This window comes from Podarcis pityusensis (assembly GCF_964106645.2).
Source record: "Podarcis pityusensis genome assembly, chromosome: 8".
NCBI lineage: Eukaryota > Metazoa > Chordata > Lepidosauria > Squamata > Lacertidae > Podarcis > Podarcis pityusensis.
Window position 1 is genome coordinate 22,290,759 of NC_138033.1, and position 17,098 is coordinate 22,307,856.

At 44.6% G+C, this 17,098-nt stretch overlaps 1 protein-coding gene across 10 annotated transcripts in view; it reads right to left on the reverse strand.

The window, feature by feature from the left end:
- PTPRU (protein tyrosine phosphatase receptor type U) overlaps positions 1–17,098 on the reverse strand; it is a 375,331-nt gene that overhangs the window by 62,794 nt on the left and 295,439 nt on the right. For 4 of the 10 annotated variants that reach the window (XM_081015391.1, XM_081015395.1, XM_081015394.1 and 1 more), the window contains 7 exons: positions 14,478–14,668; positions 10,723–10,795; positions 5,971–6,047; positions 3,984–4,001; positions 1,682–1,718; positions 502–599; positions 265–381 (listed from right to left, as the gene is read on the reverse strand). In XM_081015391.1, coding sequence (XP_080871517.1) covers positions 265–381; positions 502–599; positions 1,682–1,718; positions 3,984–4,001; positions 5,971–6,047; positions 10,723–10,795; positions 14,478–14,668 — 611 coding nt within the window. Of the gene's footprint in view, positions 1–264; positions 600–1,681; positions 1,719–3,983; positions 4,002–5,970; positions 6,048–10,722; positions 10,796–14,477; positions 14,669–17,098 lie in introns of all 10 variants that reach the window. The other 6 variants (XM_081015388.1, XM_081015396.1, XM_081015393.1 and 3 more) reach the window with 2 other exon arrangements.

The window sequence follows — 17,098 nt, forward strand, 5'->3', positions numbered from 1 at the left end:
CACACACACATAGCCTCCCAGAAGGAGTCCTGATAGTGAAAATGGCTTCTCAATGCTCAGTGGTTGCTATTGTTTAGTTCTATAGGAGCCCTCCTGCAGTCTTCCTAGCCTGCAGACCTTTTTGCCAGCGATGGAAGCCTCAGTGAAACACATCTCTGCCACCTGTTGCTGCTGGAAGATCATGGCCAATGTACCAGCTTTTGGGTTAAGAGCAATGCTTCCACAGACAGGACTGTGCTGAGCTTTGAAGCTTGAAGAGCTTACCCTCTCCAGAGTGAACGTCCTCACAACATATTCCGCCAATGTCTCCGACTTCACCTGGGTAATTTTGATGTCGCCATACATCTCTGAGTCATCTGGCCAGTATTTGGAGCACTTGACCTGCAATAGCAAAATAAAATCATCTGTGTGTCTAAGGGTAGGGTGAGGGGTCAGGGCTAATAAAGCACACCCCTCTGGAACCCACAGTGTGGGGAGAGGAGAACAGAAGGAGTCTCTTACCCTTCCCACTTCAACCAGCTTGGTTATCATCACTATGCTAGAACAGTGCTCCTGCCACACCATCCGCCAGAAATCATAGATCATCTCCTGTTTGGGGCCTGGAGCATTGAGATGGAAGAGAACTAAGCAACCACAGAGACTGCTAAAGGACGTCATGTGCAAAAATAAGGTGGCTATTGATTTGTTTCAGGTATTTCCTGGCTACCCTCTACCACAAAAATCTCAGAGGTGAGTTACAGCAGTACAATATTACAGTATTAAAAAGCAGTTGGAACAATGTACTGTACATGAAAGACTGCACCAGGGAGTAGCGGAACTTAAAAATAAGTCTCATCTGTCAAAAGCCAAGTAAAGAGGTGTGTCTTCAATGAATGGGGAGAATGATACAATGGTGGTCACAGATGCCTCTTTGAGGGGTGGGAATTCCACAGTGGAATGCCACAGAGGAAGCCCTCTCCCAAGACACCTCCATCCCAAACTTCTGAGGACTACCAAGAGTGTCCCCTTTCAGATATTTGGGGTCTAAATTGTTTAGTAAAATGAACATCTTGAATTGGCATAAATTAATGTGTTGGGCTGGCTGAATCCACACATTCCATCACCTTCAAGATGAAGGAGGATCTGCTAATCCCCACGAGTCCACCAATGATGGAGAGATTGGGGGGGGGGGCACATATACACAGCACCTGGGCTCCTTTGGGAGGAAAGACAGGATATCATTTTAATTAATCATCACAATAATTAAACCAAGGGTGGTCCAGGGATTGAATATGTCAACCCCCACTCAGTTTTGCACTGTTGCTTTTTTCTGGGTCCCTGCTGCCCACACGCTCAGGACCATTAAAAAAGATGTCATGGGAGAGCCATCATTTTTAATGATTTCTTGTGATTATTATTTTTTAATAATAGCAATCGTGGATAAAGGAGCGATTCTGATTGTGCTTGGGACATTGTGCGTGTGCATGTGTGGGAGACAGGCTTAGGTCTTCTGCCCTGCAGTTTTCTCCCTGGAGAAAAACTTTACATGCTCAAATACTACTACCACTATTATTATTATTATTATTATTATTATTATTATTATTAGCATCACCATCATTATTCTCCAAAACAAGCCCAAGTGGTGCAGGAGGGCAAGAATTCTGGAATGTGAAAGAGGAAGAAGATGATAAGAATGATTTACCTTGAGTGGCTATGAAGTGGTTGGATCTGTGGTAACCCTGTGAAGGAATAAGACAGTGTGTTATGTTCCTATGGTAGGGAGGGAATTGTGGAAATACTTCCTGCATTTGCATGGAACGCCACCAGCAACATTGGTCCCAAAATCTGCTGCTCTTAAAGCTGACTTAACCAATCCCCTTTTGCTATCCCTTATACCACACATACCAAAGCCCCAACAAACTTCCAAAGTTGGTTAGAGGATGTCCAACTGGATCCTCAGCCAGGGTCCCTCTGAAAGCAAAGCCACTCAACCAAAATATCCACTAAAGCCCTTCCACAGTGCCTACATCCCAGTTTCCTGCCCAGATCCTGCATGCTTTGGACCAAGACCACGTTCAAACCACACATTTAAAGTACTATGATGCCACTGAGGGCAAATACAGATCTCTCACTGTCCTCACTCCAAATGGGCAGTGAGATGCTGTTGCTAAGGCAACAAGGATGCATTTCTTCTTCAAGAAAAGGTTGTGCCATTTGGGGCATATAAGTTTAGAAACAAGGCTAGTAAGGCAGAGCAAGATACATGGCATGGTATTAGGGGTGATATGGAGAAAGTGGACAGAGAGAGGTCTTTTTCTCCCTCTCTTGTAATACTGGAACCCAGGGCTATCAAAGAAAGCGGAGTGTTTGGAGGATTCAGGACAGACAAAATAAAGCACTTCTTCCCACAGTGTACAGTTAAACTCAGGAACTCACTACCATAACAGGTCACCAACTTGGATGGCTTTCACAGAGGATTATACAAATTTGTGAAGGGTAAATCTATCATTGACTATAAGCCATGATAGCTATGTTCTATCTCCAGTGTAGGAGTCAATCTGCCTCTGGGTGTCAGTGGCTGGGAAAGTGTGCTGTTGCGTTCATGCCCTGTTTGCAGGCTTCCCATGGTCATCTGGAAGGTCTGAAAAGGGAATTCTAAACACATTCAGCTGAACACATTTATAATTCTCCTTGCCACCTGGAACCCTGATAAGGCACAGTTCCTGATCAATGGAAGGCATGCGCAAGACCACAGGAAGCCACCTTATTCTAAGCCAGACCACCGGTCCAGCTAGTTTAGTGCCATCTACACTGACTGGCAGAGGCTCTCCAGGGTGCCAACTAGGGTTCTCTCCCAGCCCTACCTGGAGATGCCAGGTATGGAACCTGGGACCTTTGGCATGCAAAGCAGACGTTCTACCTGAGCTACAGCTATTCTCTAACACACGGAGAGGATTATATGCATGTTAGCCTGAACATGCTTAGATCCTCATTCAGACCTTCCTGCTCAAAACAGGGTGGTTCTGAAGTGGAGCTTGCATGTGTGAACCCAACTACCCCTCACTTCAATCCAGTTGTCTGAACATAACTGGTGTTCCCCACCACCACCACCACCTACCCCTGGCACCATCATACAGTGCACACAAGGCCAAACACTGGGATTCAGCCTGAGCATGGGTCACCTTGAGGGTAACAGCAGCCTACAAGTGCTTCCCAGTACACGAAGGCAGCCTTGATTAATGTCCACAAGCAGCAAGGAACTGAGAGCAGCACAAGAGCCCTGTTTGCAGCCTTGCTGTTCACAGAAGTCATGTGGTCCTGAGTAATGATTGTGAACACCTTCATTCATCCAAGCCACTTACTGCACGCATTAGTAACTCCTAATGGGGGAGCAGTGGCCCAAAGAGCAGAGAAAGATGTAACAGCGCCAGTAACCAATAACACAGCAGGTTGGCTTGAAAGCTAAACACGAGGCTCCCTGTGGGGCCACCTACGCTCTCATTTTGCATTTTATATGTGAAGTCATCAGTTCTGCAAAGGACCTAATATACACCCATGTTCAATCATCTAACCAGAAGGGGATGTTCTCCAGCTTGGAAAAGCTCCCTCCCTGCTAATAGTCTCTGGATGCTTACAGTTCAAGCATGAGCCCTCAGCAAGCATTGATTAAGTCCACATCATCTGTGCCACCATGCAAACCATTATAATACATGGGACAGTCCTTCAGATATTTGAAGATGGTGTGAGTTAAAGTAGGTGCAGGGAAGCTTTGGTCCTGTAGATGTTGCTGAATGACAACTCCCATCAGTCCCAGCAAGTGTAATCAATAGCCAGGGATGATGGGAGTTGTTGTTAGGCACCATCTGGGGGGAGTGGCAAACACCTGAAGTAGAGGCAACCACCTTGTGTGCCCCCAACCACATTCTCCACCCCTGGATATATTTTAAAGGACTTCTAAATGGAAGAAAGATGGAATAGAGGAGAGGGACTCGACATATACTTACTTCTCGGTTTATCCGAATCTTAGCAAGCCCAATCGGACACAGGTTCAAGAGAAAAAGAGATCAGAGACAGACAGATTAGTGAGACACAATCTGAGGAAGACCAGACTGTTTAGTAGAGGGAGTACATTAGACAGCAACATAGATGAGCAGAGAAGGAGCAGCAGCAAAGGACACTGGGATTGGATCTGGTTTCTTTTGCCTCACTTAAACAATCTAGACAGCCATGAAGAGTCTAGAGCTGAAATAAAGATTCACAAATATTAGAAATTTGGCAGAAATTCTCCATTGGTTGGTTTGCCAAATTTTGAATCTGAAATTCAAATTTCAATTTTGAATGTGGCATTTGAGATTTGAGTGTTTTCAACATTCTGGCATCTTTTGATTTAGGCAGGTGTCCAAAAATTAGATAAGCCATCAATTGTCAAATGTGGTAGATGTCATTGCTTGTCAGCTATAAAATACCATCATATATTAACTACCAAAGTAAAATATCAAGTCCAATACTGAAAACAAATGTGACTCAATGTCAGCTATAGGTATCATAAACTACTGGCAAGTCTTCAACTATTCAGTGCATGTTTGATGTCAAAATTTGCAGAAGAAAACTTCTGAGACGCTTTGGAAGGAAATTAGTTTCAGCTCTAGGACAGATAGTTTCAGAGGCTTTACACTTGTGGAGGGATTTAGAGATCACTTATAATATTATATTGTCCCTATTCTGTTTCTGAAAACATGTGTTAGTGGATGGCCATAATATGGACATAGACTGTATTTGTAACAGTTCAGGTGCGAGCCTCCAGCAAGCATTTGATGAAATTCATATTGCCACCATGCAGACCACTGTAATACATGCTAAATAAAAGTTTTAGTTGCTCATAGTTGCTCTGTATTATAGGGTATCTAGGTTGTGTGCCAGTGGAACAGAGGAGGGAGACCATTGCTGGCAATTCTTCCTCATCACGGGAGCCTGACTGGAGGGCTGGGAAACCTAGTGCAGATTTAGTAGGGAGTATGGAGGTAGCAGTAGGGTGAAATCATTAAAAATTACCTCCCTCCCTCATTCTGTTGATGGGCTCCTTCTATCAGTGGACAGACAGCATTATATTTCACATATTGTGTGTATCTTCACTTATAGTTTTACAGTTATTGACTCAACACACACAATCTTGCATTTATTTCAATGTACATTTTTACATCATTTATTCACAGTTGGGGGGACAAATGGGTTTTTCTTGTTCTGTTCCTTTATTGTTCCATGAATTTGGTCTGTGCTGCATTCTAGTTTGTCTTAATTTTGGTTTAATTGGGGTAATTTCTAAAATCGATTCTGGTATTGGAGCATGTGCTGTTTATTATAGCTTACAGTTCACTTGGGTCACTGGCATCTATATTTGGACTGTCTCAGAAAAATTACTCCTTCTTTCTTTTCCTGGAAGAACTTGAATAATTTTTAGGAAACATGCCCATCTCTAGACATAACATGGATTGTTAAAGGATGGGAAATTTATGTTTGTCCTTATTTGGTATGTGTTGGTGGGAGGGAATACAACTCCCATCATCCCTGACCATTGGCCATAGTCACTGAGGCTAATGGGAGCTGTTGTGCAACAACATCTGGAGAGATACAGGCTCCCCATTCTTGAAGGAGAGTGCATATGGTCCTTCACATATATCTAACCCTATCCTGATCTACTGCTGTACCATCATGTTCCATTCTTGGAGCAACAGGGAAAGGGAAAGGTAGCATTTTCCTCAGGAACCGAAGAGCATTCTTAAAGGCAGATGTAACATCAGGCTGCATGAAGTGTGGAGCTCCTAAGGGTGCATGTGTGAGAGAGACACAGGGAAAACATGGAAGACAAAGAGAATTCTAGATCACACAGCCAAGAAAGTTTCTATGAGACAAAAAGCTCAAGACTGAGATTTTGCTGAAGAGAAGGTTGCTGGTAAGGCAATGGAAACAGGTCAGGGGCGCTGATGCACTTACATCAATGTAGTTGGCGTTGATATAGTCTGAGTTGGGGTCCCCAAGAAGTGGATGGAGCTTAACTCGATGCCGATCATCTGGAAACAAAATCAGATAGGACTATCAGTCCAGGACAGGCAGAATAGCCACTGGGTGACCTTAATCTCCTGACTCCCCATTTCATAAGTTCAAGGTGCTTTTCCTTTTAAATTTCCAGTCACTTACTGGACAGTGGCTACATCAGACTCCAGCAGTGCAACTCAAACATGGGCTACAAGCCCTGGTGTCATTCTACCAGGACTCTGAAACCTGGGTGTACATCACAGAGAGTTCCTGCATGATGTACATTACATCTGAGTTCCTGCAGTCTTGAACAATCACATGATTCTTCCTACAGTGACCCACAATTGCAATTTGCCTTGGTGCTAATCGAGCTCTGCTCATCAGGCACACAACTCCAGAAAAGATGTCCTTCTCTCCTAACCCGTAGCCATTATTGCGCTACTCCACATCTCAGCCTGCCTGTGGGGTTTGGCCAGAATCCTCAAGCTTCACATTCTTTTGCTCTTTTCTTTTTAAATCCAAGGCCTTTTGGCTCCCCAGCCACACAGAGCAATGTCAAAAGCTTTACTAATTGAATTCTCCAGTCTCCATGCAAAAGCCACAATAGGTACCTGAGGTTTGCCACAATGTAGCCGAGATCAAGGCTTTGCTCTAAGGTAGATTTAAAGAACAGGCATACTAGGGCTGCAATGCTTAAACAATTGATCAAGCAATGAAAAATCTACTGAGCTTTTAAAAAGGCTTCTCCACTTAATCAGGCAGCAGTTTTTCTATTTAAAAAAAAACCACACAAAAAACCTGCATTATTATTTTAAGGGATGTACTTGCAAATTTTGGGGCAGCAGATGCCCTTTCGAAGCAGCATTTCCTTTCTCCTATCTCTCGCAAAGGAGGGAATGCCTCTTCTGACATAAAAAAATGGGATCTAAAACAAGATATTGCAGTAGCAGTCAGTGGAGTGCTGCAGGTGAGGTGGGGATGCTCACCTGCTTTCCAATCCCCAGAGTTGCTGTTAGTTTCTGAGAAGAGGAGGCAGCAGGGAGTGCAGTGTAGGCACAGTGGCAGGAGTATTGGATTGGCTTCACTGCTGAGCTTGCAACATGCCAAGCTCCCTGCCCCTTTGCTCCTCTCCCTCTCGGCAACTCGAATGGATGCTTTGTGTTGGGAAGCCAGGTGAGCAATGCCACCCCACCCACCTCATGCCACCAACCAGGGCTGTCTTAAGCATATGCGGCACCATGATGTAGTTTTGAGTCCTGACCCACCAGGTGCAAAGATCCACCCGGCGCCCCCCACCCCAGGTTGCCCAGTCCCATGCATGCAGGAGGGCGGAGCCGGCTGACCGCCTCAGTGTCTTGCTGGCTTGGTCACCCCCGAACTCACGCCCACAGCAGAAGAGCCCGCCGTGGCGCTCCGACCGATGGGTGGGCTCTTCCCCGGATTCAACTCTCGGGCCCCAGACTCTTGGCCTGGCACCCTTGAGAGCCCGGCGCCCAGGTGCCCTGCACCCCTAGCGCCTATGGGTAAGACGGCCCTGCCACCAACTTTTGCTGGAGGTTGCAATGCATGGTCTCCTGTTCAGAAATCCAGCCACGCTATTCCATTGCCAGCCCCCTTCACTATACTTTTTCATCCTCTTCCTCAAGCATTCCTTACACACTGAACCCATTAGAACTCTTTGTGCTGCTTTTGAGGCCCCTCTTTGGTTTCACCACCAGATTTCCAGACTTTTGCAAACCTTAAGTGTTTTCCCAAGCCTGGTGATACCTTAGGGGTGGGAGGTGCCATTTTGACGCTACAAACAGCAGCACTCACAGTCTGGACATTGGGAATAGAGGAAATGTATCTACTCAAGACGCATGAATACTTCGTCTAAAAATGAAAAATGCCTTATATTTGTAAAATCAAATAAAAATGATTTTAAAAAAGAAAAAAAAGAAAAATGCATTTCCCCCTTCAAAATGGCTGTTCTATATTCATATCACCATTTATTCTGATTGAATTCATGCATTCATTTGTTAATCAATTCACTGATCAACTGGCGATGAGCCAGTGTGGTGTAGTGGTTAAGAGCGGTAGTCTCGTAATCTGGGGAACCGGGTTCGCATCTCCGCTCCTCCACATGTAGCTGCTGGGTGACCTTGGGCCAGTCACACTTCTTTGAAGTCTCTCAGCCCCACTCACCTCACAGAGTGTTTATTGTGGGGGAGGAAGGGAAAGGAGAATGTTAGCCGCTTTGAGACTCCTGAAGAGGAGTGAAAGGCGGGATATCAAAATCCAAACTCTTCTTCATCAGCCTCAGTTCTTACACTTCCAGCCAGCTACACTGATTCTGAATAAATCTCTCGTCTCTACATTAACAAACTCCGCAAAATTAATGCATTTGACTGTAAAATCATGGTTACCTGAGATATGGTGGATCAGATGTTACCTAGAGTACTAGTCTCAGACCTGAGACTCACCTTAAACCCACATATGCATTCTGGGGACCCACTTATTAACTTTTACCTTCTATTTGTATGATGGTAGTGCTGCTGTTGTGGCCCACCTTAGATCAGGCCATGATGTAGTTTTGGGTCCTGACCCACCAGTTGAAGACCAGTGACCCAGAACACATGTCACCACCCGAAGAAGACATCTGCTGCATACCAACTGGCACCATGATGGTAGCAGAGTTGAGGAAAGGGCAACATTAGGATGAGACGGACAGCTTTCCTCCATGTAGGGCAGAAAGATGGAACTGCCTCAGTGCAGAGTTCAGTCAATGGGCAGCTTACTTCCCAGAGCTTCTTAAGCAGAACCTGCCCAGTGATCAGGTCCAGCCCAAGACATTTGGGCACCTGAGGAAGACCACAAAATGGCGCCCTCCCTCTCTGCCAAGGAAGAAGGGGTCATTGAAGATCTGCATCAGGAACCACGGGATAATAAAGATCTACATCAGGTCTGCTGCCCCTGTGGATTCTGCCGCCTGAGGCAGTCACCTCACCTTGCTTCATAGGTGGGTTGGCCCTGCCTGACACCTGATTGTGACGTTTGGTTGGGGAACGGGGTGGAATCTGAGTTTGGCTCCCACTATGCTGTTTTGAACAATTAGCTCTCGTTTTTGTCATCATGTTCACATGAAATTTCAATTTGCAAAACGCAGAGAACGGGAGGCTATAATTAGAAGCGGTAAAAATAGTTGGCTAGGGTGGTGTTGCAGAGGCAAACCAGTCTTTAGCGGAGTTATTTTACAGCACAGATTCCAAGTGAATTGCAGCTTCCCCCTCTGTTCTATGGAGGGGGATGTCCCCGGTTACTCATTCAACTCTTTCCAAAACTCTCCCGACCACCAAACTCTACATTTTCCAACGGACAGACAGACACACCACGCAGCCATGTGTCGGACTTCTTGAACAGTTGACAAGTATTTGAAATGTTGCAGTGGAATGCTATCACACTCGGGTTTGAGGTTTAAGGGGGGGGAGGGAAAGAGCCCTTTGATGTAGCCTCTTCTCCATTGATGGGCCCAGCTGACTCACTCAGTGGTGGCAGCAAACAACAATGGGCAGTTTCAGCACATCCTGAACAACACTACACTAGGAACATTTTGCCAATGCTGACCCTTCATCACACCACAGAGCACACCAGGTGTAACTGTTAGAATATAAACCCTGGCACCAGTTTACCTGTGAGATCACCTAACTCTATATATGCCTGTTGTTGTTGTTGTTTAGTCATTTAGTCGTGTCCGACTCTTCGTGACCCCATGGACCAGAGCACGCCAGGCACTTCTGTCTTCCACTGCCTCGCGCAGTTTAGTCAAACTCATGCTGGTAGCTTCGAGAACACTATATATGCCTAGTTGACTGCTTTGATCTGCAGAACTGGCAAGTGTCACGGGTGCCACAAAATCCCTGCTCTGCTTTTGTAAGAAATACGGTAGATCTTTTAGCATGACAGCACATACACTTTGGAACCCCCTGGCTACATGGACCAGTGGCTCAGTATGAAGCAGCCTCCTTTGTTCCTCACAGCCTGTGTTTGGTACAGAATCAAATGGGTGGCCCACGCTACCATATTATTCCACACTAACTGAAACTTCATCACTAGGGTTACTTCCCCCTGCACAACAACCCTGTCTGAGGTTAGGTTGCACTGAGAGAGACTAACTAGCCAAAGGTTCCTGGCTGAATGTGAACCTGAATCCTAGACTCATGGGTCCTAGTTTGGCACTCTACTCGCTATGCAACACTGCTCTCAGTTAATAAATGCTACCTGAGCACCGGCATTTATTCCCTTCAGAGTTTTGAGGTCACGTCACGCTCCCAGCCTTTTCCTCCTGCCAGGCAGAATTTTATCCGGCTGCAACTGACTTTCCAGCCCACAAAGCCTGCGCTAGCAACTTGTGTGACATATTTAATTCCAGGCAAAGGAATGACACGTCTCAAACTAAATGGAATCCCCCCGAGGTGCAAAGATCTGAAGTCTGCAGGCTATAATGAAGTGGCTGCATTTGCAAAACTGAACCCAGATTGGAGCAAAATGCAACCTCTGCTGTGCATTTGACAGTCCTCGGATGCCTGCAAACCACAACCCAAATGCATACTTTCCAGACGCTGGAGAGTTTTGGGGCGTTCAAACATCCGAAATGAAAGAAAGAGATTGATTTTTCCCTTTCCCTTCTTTGTGGATTTTTTTTTTTAAAGAACTTTTGTCTCTGACACTCACAGGTTGGCATGTGATCCTGTCTCCCTTTGGTCTTGTCTTTCTTCTTTGAAGCATCCCAGCCTTCAAAGAAACTCTAGGAAGAACAGAAGTCTATTATCTGCATAAAGAATACTTGGGGAACAAGCACACATAATTTCCTTTGACAGCACAGATACCGGATGCTCCCCTAGGGGTGGGCTCTACCATACAGCATCAAGACCCACTGCCTAGGTGAGGTGCTCACAGTGGCTTCCCCAATGAATGACCAGGGCAGAAGGAGGGGCACATATCTTTCGGGAATATTAAGATGATCTGCATTAAAATATTAGATGACCCACTTTTTTTATAAAAACAAACATGCACACAGAAAGCTGAATCCATATTGTGGCCAACCACAGAGCAGTCAAGTACAGTGGTACCTTGGGTTAAGTACTTAATTCATTCCAGAGGTTCGTACTTAACCTGAAATGGTTCTTAACCTGAAGCACCACTTTAGCTAATGGGGCCTTCTGCTGCTGCCGCAGCACCGCCGGAGCACAATTTCTGTTCTCATCCTGATGCAAAGTTCTTAACCTGAAGCACTATTTCTGGGTTAGTGGAGTCTGTAACCTGAAGCGTATGTAACCTGAGGTACCACTGTACAGCATCTGAAGCAGAGGTGAGTAATGTGTGGCAGCACTCAGTCTAATTTCACAGAATTATAAGAGTTGGGAGGGGACCTGAGGGTCATCTAGTCCAACCCCCTGCAATGCACGTGGCCCTAAAATTAATTTCTGCATAAATGGCAAGAGGGATCTCTATCCCAACTCCAGTTACCTGCATGTTGGGGTAGGGAGGTAGAGAGAAATAAAGGGGTGGAGAGAGGCAGAGAAAGAAGTGGTCCCATCCACTCTTGGCTTTGGCCCCACCCACTGTTGGAATATGGACCTCAAAAGATTACCTTTGAAGAAATGTGGGGGGGAATGCCTCTAGAAGGGCATCTGATCTCAGTTGGTTAGAGTGTGGCACTGATAATGCCAACGTTGCAGGTCCGAGCCCCATATGGGACAAGTGCATATTCCTGCATTGAAGGGGGTTGGACTAGATGACCACCAGGACCCCTTCCAACTCTACAATGCTATGATTCTATGACTAGCCACTGTGAGAACATGACAATAGATAGATGGTCCTTTGGCCCGATTCAGCAGGGCTCTTCTTGAGGAGGCTGGCAAGGCCTTCTCCTTGCAGTGTCTCTGCCCATTTGGGAAAGCTGTATGCAATCCTTAAAGGGCCCGTAACTGGTTATGTAGCTGCATGCTCCAGGATGGTGGTAGAACAGAAGAAGCTACAGGGGAGTCACCCACAGATCTCAGAATCAAGGGTGAGCCACATCCTCAGAAACCACCCTCTTGACCATTGGGCCCACTTTTGGTCTTGTCTGCTCAATCTGCCAGAGCCTAACTCACCAAGGGTTTGAGATGAAGAGAGAGAGAGAGAGAGAGAGAGGTTTTTTTTTTTTTTAATACAGGTGCTACAAATGGCAAGTACCATCTTAGAAGAGGCATCAGATTGGCCATTGTGGAAGCATAAAGCTGGACTAGATAGGACTTTGGGTCTGATCCTTACGTTCTTATAGGCATTTTCTCATGCCTAGAAAGGAGACTGCCTCTTGATAATGCCTGATAATGCATAGGAAGATCATCTTTAAAACAAAGTAAGTATCCTTTTCCCCTTGTGGTTTCCCGCTGATATGTGTTGGGTGGGTATGCATCCTTTTGGATTATAAATTGGCATGAAAACAGCAAAAATAGGTGGTTAATCAATGACAGAAAAATGGGGATTTAATTAATCAATCAACTAAAACACATATGATTAATTGACTAAGGTTCCAGCCCTATGTCTACTTACTAGAAAGTAAGCTCCATGGAAATCACTTACTTTTGCGTACAAGTCTGTAGGATTTCACTGTTAGGTTTTGTTCTGTTTTTCCAGTACAATCTTTTCCTTGTATTTTCAGGAGCAAGTACTAATGAGTTAAATGGGACTCCAGACACACTATATATTTAAAGCACATCCCACCCAAAAGACTCCTGAGAACTGTAGTTTACCCTTCACAGAGCTGCAGTTCCCAGCCCCCTTAACAAACTACAGTTCCCAGGATTTGGGTTTGTGTGTGTATGCGTGCAGAAAAAGTGCAATGTGTGCACAGTCTGAGACTTACTGCCAGTTAAATTTGCATAGGATTTCACCCTTAATTGTGTAGCAGACATTTTTAGTGTGCTTTCTGCTCTAAAGTCAATTTAGGGAGGAAGATCTACATTTTCAAAAGCAAAGACCCTATGGACCGCACATTTCAGGACCAGAACTGCTAGCTTCCAAACTGCATCCCTCAGGTAGCAGCAGCCATTGTGTCGAGAGGATGCTACATTTACAAACCCTTGAACTGAAGTTTTTACTTTGCTGCCTTAATTGCGAGTTTAATGTCTGCACTGTGCTGATTATGTGGTGTGTTTAATACTTTTAATTGGCTTAGTGTATAGTTTATTGTTGTTTTGCTTTAAATTACATTGTAAACCACCCTGGAATAAATGTTTTGAAGGGGCTATATATATATATATATATATATATATATATATACACACACACACACACACACACACACACACACACATATATAGAGATAGAGATAGATAGATAGTTAGACAGACACACATAGATATAGATATATCACTGGTAGGGTGGAAATATATTTTCATCAATGTCTATTTTCATTAAAGGGATTCCCCAAGGGGGCACTTTTAAAGTGGATTCATTCCACTACATCTGTATTCTCCCTCCCTGCAGAAATGACTCATTCCCTCCCACCCCCCGCCCCCCAGATTATGGAATCTTCTGTTTCCCATGGTTCTTTATTTCCTGTTATTACACAGAGCTACTGTGTGTGTGTGTGTGTGTGTGTGTGTGTATGCGTGTGCGCAAGCCTCTTGTGCGCATGTGAAATAACTGCAGCCCCGCTGCTATGAGCAAAAAAGAGAAAGTGGAAGAAAATGATATGTTGCCTTGCTTGTTCCTAATATCCAAGTGCCTTTCAAATGACTGGTTTGGAACATATACAACAGCTTTTCAAGGTGCCCTAATTATTGTGACTAGCTCAGGTTTGTCAAATTCATAATATTGGAGAGGAGCGAGTGTCTCAGACATCCGAAACAATTGAACACGAGACAGTAATATTTTTTGGCAGAGAGAATGGAGGGACCTTCAATAGGCATGTCCCACGGGAAACATAAACCATATTGTTCTGACAGTGTCACAAAGCAGAGGGGCTGCACATGTTCCATTTTGATATGGCATAAGAGGTGATGTTGTGGTTTAGGAACACAGTGTCCTTTCAGAAAAGAAGAAGAAGAAAGGAGCCGGGAGACAGAAACTCCCCTTGAATTCCCCAGGCTAAGCCAGCATCTTGGTTACCGTGCCATAGCAACACAGGAATTCCAGAGATCTAGAGCTCAGTTTGGGTGTTCTAATCTCCCTGTCCATCACCCCCCACATTATTAGAATGGCATAAGGGAGATTGGGGACCAGTGTGCTAGTCCCCAACCTCCTCACTGCCCTCTGTGAACTGTAGGCAAATATCTGGATCAGATAGGAGGGGGTTATTCTACCCATGTGCAGAATTCTGGAGGATCAGGGTTCAAAACAGGGGTGTTTCTCTCACTTTCTCATTTTCAAGTTCAGTGGGCTTCACATATCACTATTAGGGATTATGAATTTGGTAGAGCCTGGGGCCAAATTCTCACCTCATACTCTTGTTTGAAGCCATAGCCTTCTGCAGTCTTCATCTGGTTGATGTGCTGGAGAAGATCAGCCACTCGGACGGCAGGATGGAGCTGCCCGGTGTGATAGGGGGAGCCTTTGCGCCCACACTGCCGTCGAGGGGAACCCCCTAACAAGCTGCTGGACTCATTGACAACACTGCTGCGCTGGTCACCTGGGAATAATAAGAGAAGGTGTGGCAGAGAGGCGGGAAAGGGAATCCAGAGAACAACAGGAACCAACACAAGTCCCTCTATAAAGCTATGCAGGTCTGCGTACAGTCAGTGCTGAATGACAACTCCCATCAGCTCTAGCCAGCAAGGCCAATGACCAGGGATGATGGGAGCTGTCATTCAGCAATGTCTGGAGGGCTGCAGGTTCCACACAGTTGACCTAAGGAGTCTAACACTCCTGCTGCATTCATATCTTTTACCACAGACTGCTATGACACCCCAGCCACCTACCCTGGGCAGTAGCTCAGACTCCACCTTAGACAAGGGCACAGCCAGATCTTAAAAGCCAGTGCCAAAGATCACAGAAGAGCTGGTCTCCACACTGGTTCTGAGCCAGAGCCTTTTCATGTTCCCGTGAACAGGTATCCCCATAGACTGAGGTTCCCAAACAAGCAACCATCTTCCCCACTGGAACTCCCTGCTCCTCACTGCTGGATTACCGATGCAAACAACAAGCTAGGAAATAAATTGGGGGAATGAGTTGGAGTGCTAGATAATAATTTAAGCTACTTAGTCTCCAGGGGAAAACATAAACAAAGGTGAGGCTTGAGTGTGATAGCACAGACTGAGAACGCAAAGGTTTCATTGGGGACTGCAGAACTTGGAGCAAGTTGCTTGTGTGGGGCTGTCCAAGGTCCTGAAAATCTGACTGTACTTGCTCAATTGCACCACATTCAGATGACCTGAAGGTTCTTTTCTGGGTCTGCAAAATTCAGAAAAGTTCAAATTTTGAAGGACAACCAAGTTCACATATTGTTTCAGATAATGCGAACTGAATCGAATTTCTCCCCCATCCCCAGTTGGTGAATTCCACAGACACATACAAGCTTATTTTCTTTTAACTTGAAACAATGCTGTTAAGGGAAGGACAGGGGGAGTTGTGCTTTATGATTTTCTACAAGGGCCAGCCAATCAGCACTCTGCACAGCCAAACATGGAGTTGGGATTGAAACAGAGTCATGATTGTCACAAGAGACAGCTAATCAGAACTCTGCACAGCCAGCTTCTACTGGAAAGAGGAAGGAAGACCTGGTTGCTCATGAGCATGGTTCAGCTTGGACATTGGTCCAACTATACTACAAACTGATGACTTTAAACCAGTGCTGTTCTGCTGGTGGTGCACATAGATAGGTTTTGAAAAGTACTACTTTAAAGCATGTGAGGACCAGACAACCCTGAATAAATGCTGCTTGCCCAAGGTTGGAAAGACGATAAAGTCCCTACCAAAGTGGACTGGCAGATTAAATTAATGAACTATGCAGAGATGGCAAGAGTGACTGGGAAAATCAGAAATCAGGAGGATCAAAACTTCCACAAATTATGAGAGAAATTTATACTATATTTGACAGACCACTATAAACACCTGAACTCTTTGGCAGGTCTTAAATAACTCTTGTAATGTTACAGAGACTTTGGATACAATGGAGGACTAGAAAATTAGGAGGATTTATTGTATGTAGTTGAAAAGGTTAATTAAGGAATCCATGGAAGGGAGGAGGGAAGTCTAGAGATTCAGAAGAATCTTGTGTAATTTTTATAATTTGCGATTTTGTGTGTGAATGAATTTGTAAAATCAAATAAAAATAATTAAAAAAGAGAGACAACCCTGAATATACTTCAGCCATTTTGTCTCTTTTCTCCAGTGATCGGTTCAAAACGACTTGTACAAATGTTTGTGTTGGTAAAATATCATTTTTAAAAAGTGGGTTTTTTAATAAAAAAAAAATAGAAAATTAATGGAGATGTTCACAAATGCAATTTCATCTCTGGGATCAAGTACTGATCTCTCTGGTAATGGCAGTAATATGATGCTACTGACGTCAATGAAGTCCACTCATCTTGAGTGGAATTAACTCAACATCTCTCTCGACAAGGTAGACCAGGGCTTTTAAACCAATTATACAGCAAAGGGACCTCCCTAGGGATAAAGCTCTCCCTAGGCCACACAAAGACCCTTCCTGGTTCTGTATTCACATTCATTAACCCAAATTAGAATTAGAGAAGGGCAAACTGCCTTCAGCAGTATTCAGAAACAACACAGGAATTATGAGTAGAATTGGAAAACACTGAAAAAGGGGGGATATTTGTTGAGAGTTCTAAATGTTCAGTTATTGCACATGTGTAGGTGCTTTCCAGTATGCAAGTATAGCTCAGTAGCAAGATAAGGCACTGTTGTAAACAATGCAGGGCTTCCCAACCCAAAAATGGTAAGGCTAAGGGTCTTTACACTTACATTGTGGATGCCCTCTTCTTGAAGTATATGTGATTATTTTATTTATTTAAACTATTTACATACTACTTAACAACCATTGTCTTTATGCAGTTTACAAAATATACATTACAAATAAAAATCTGTTAAAACTCTGAAATCA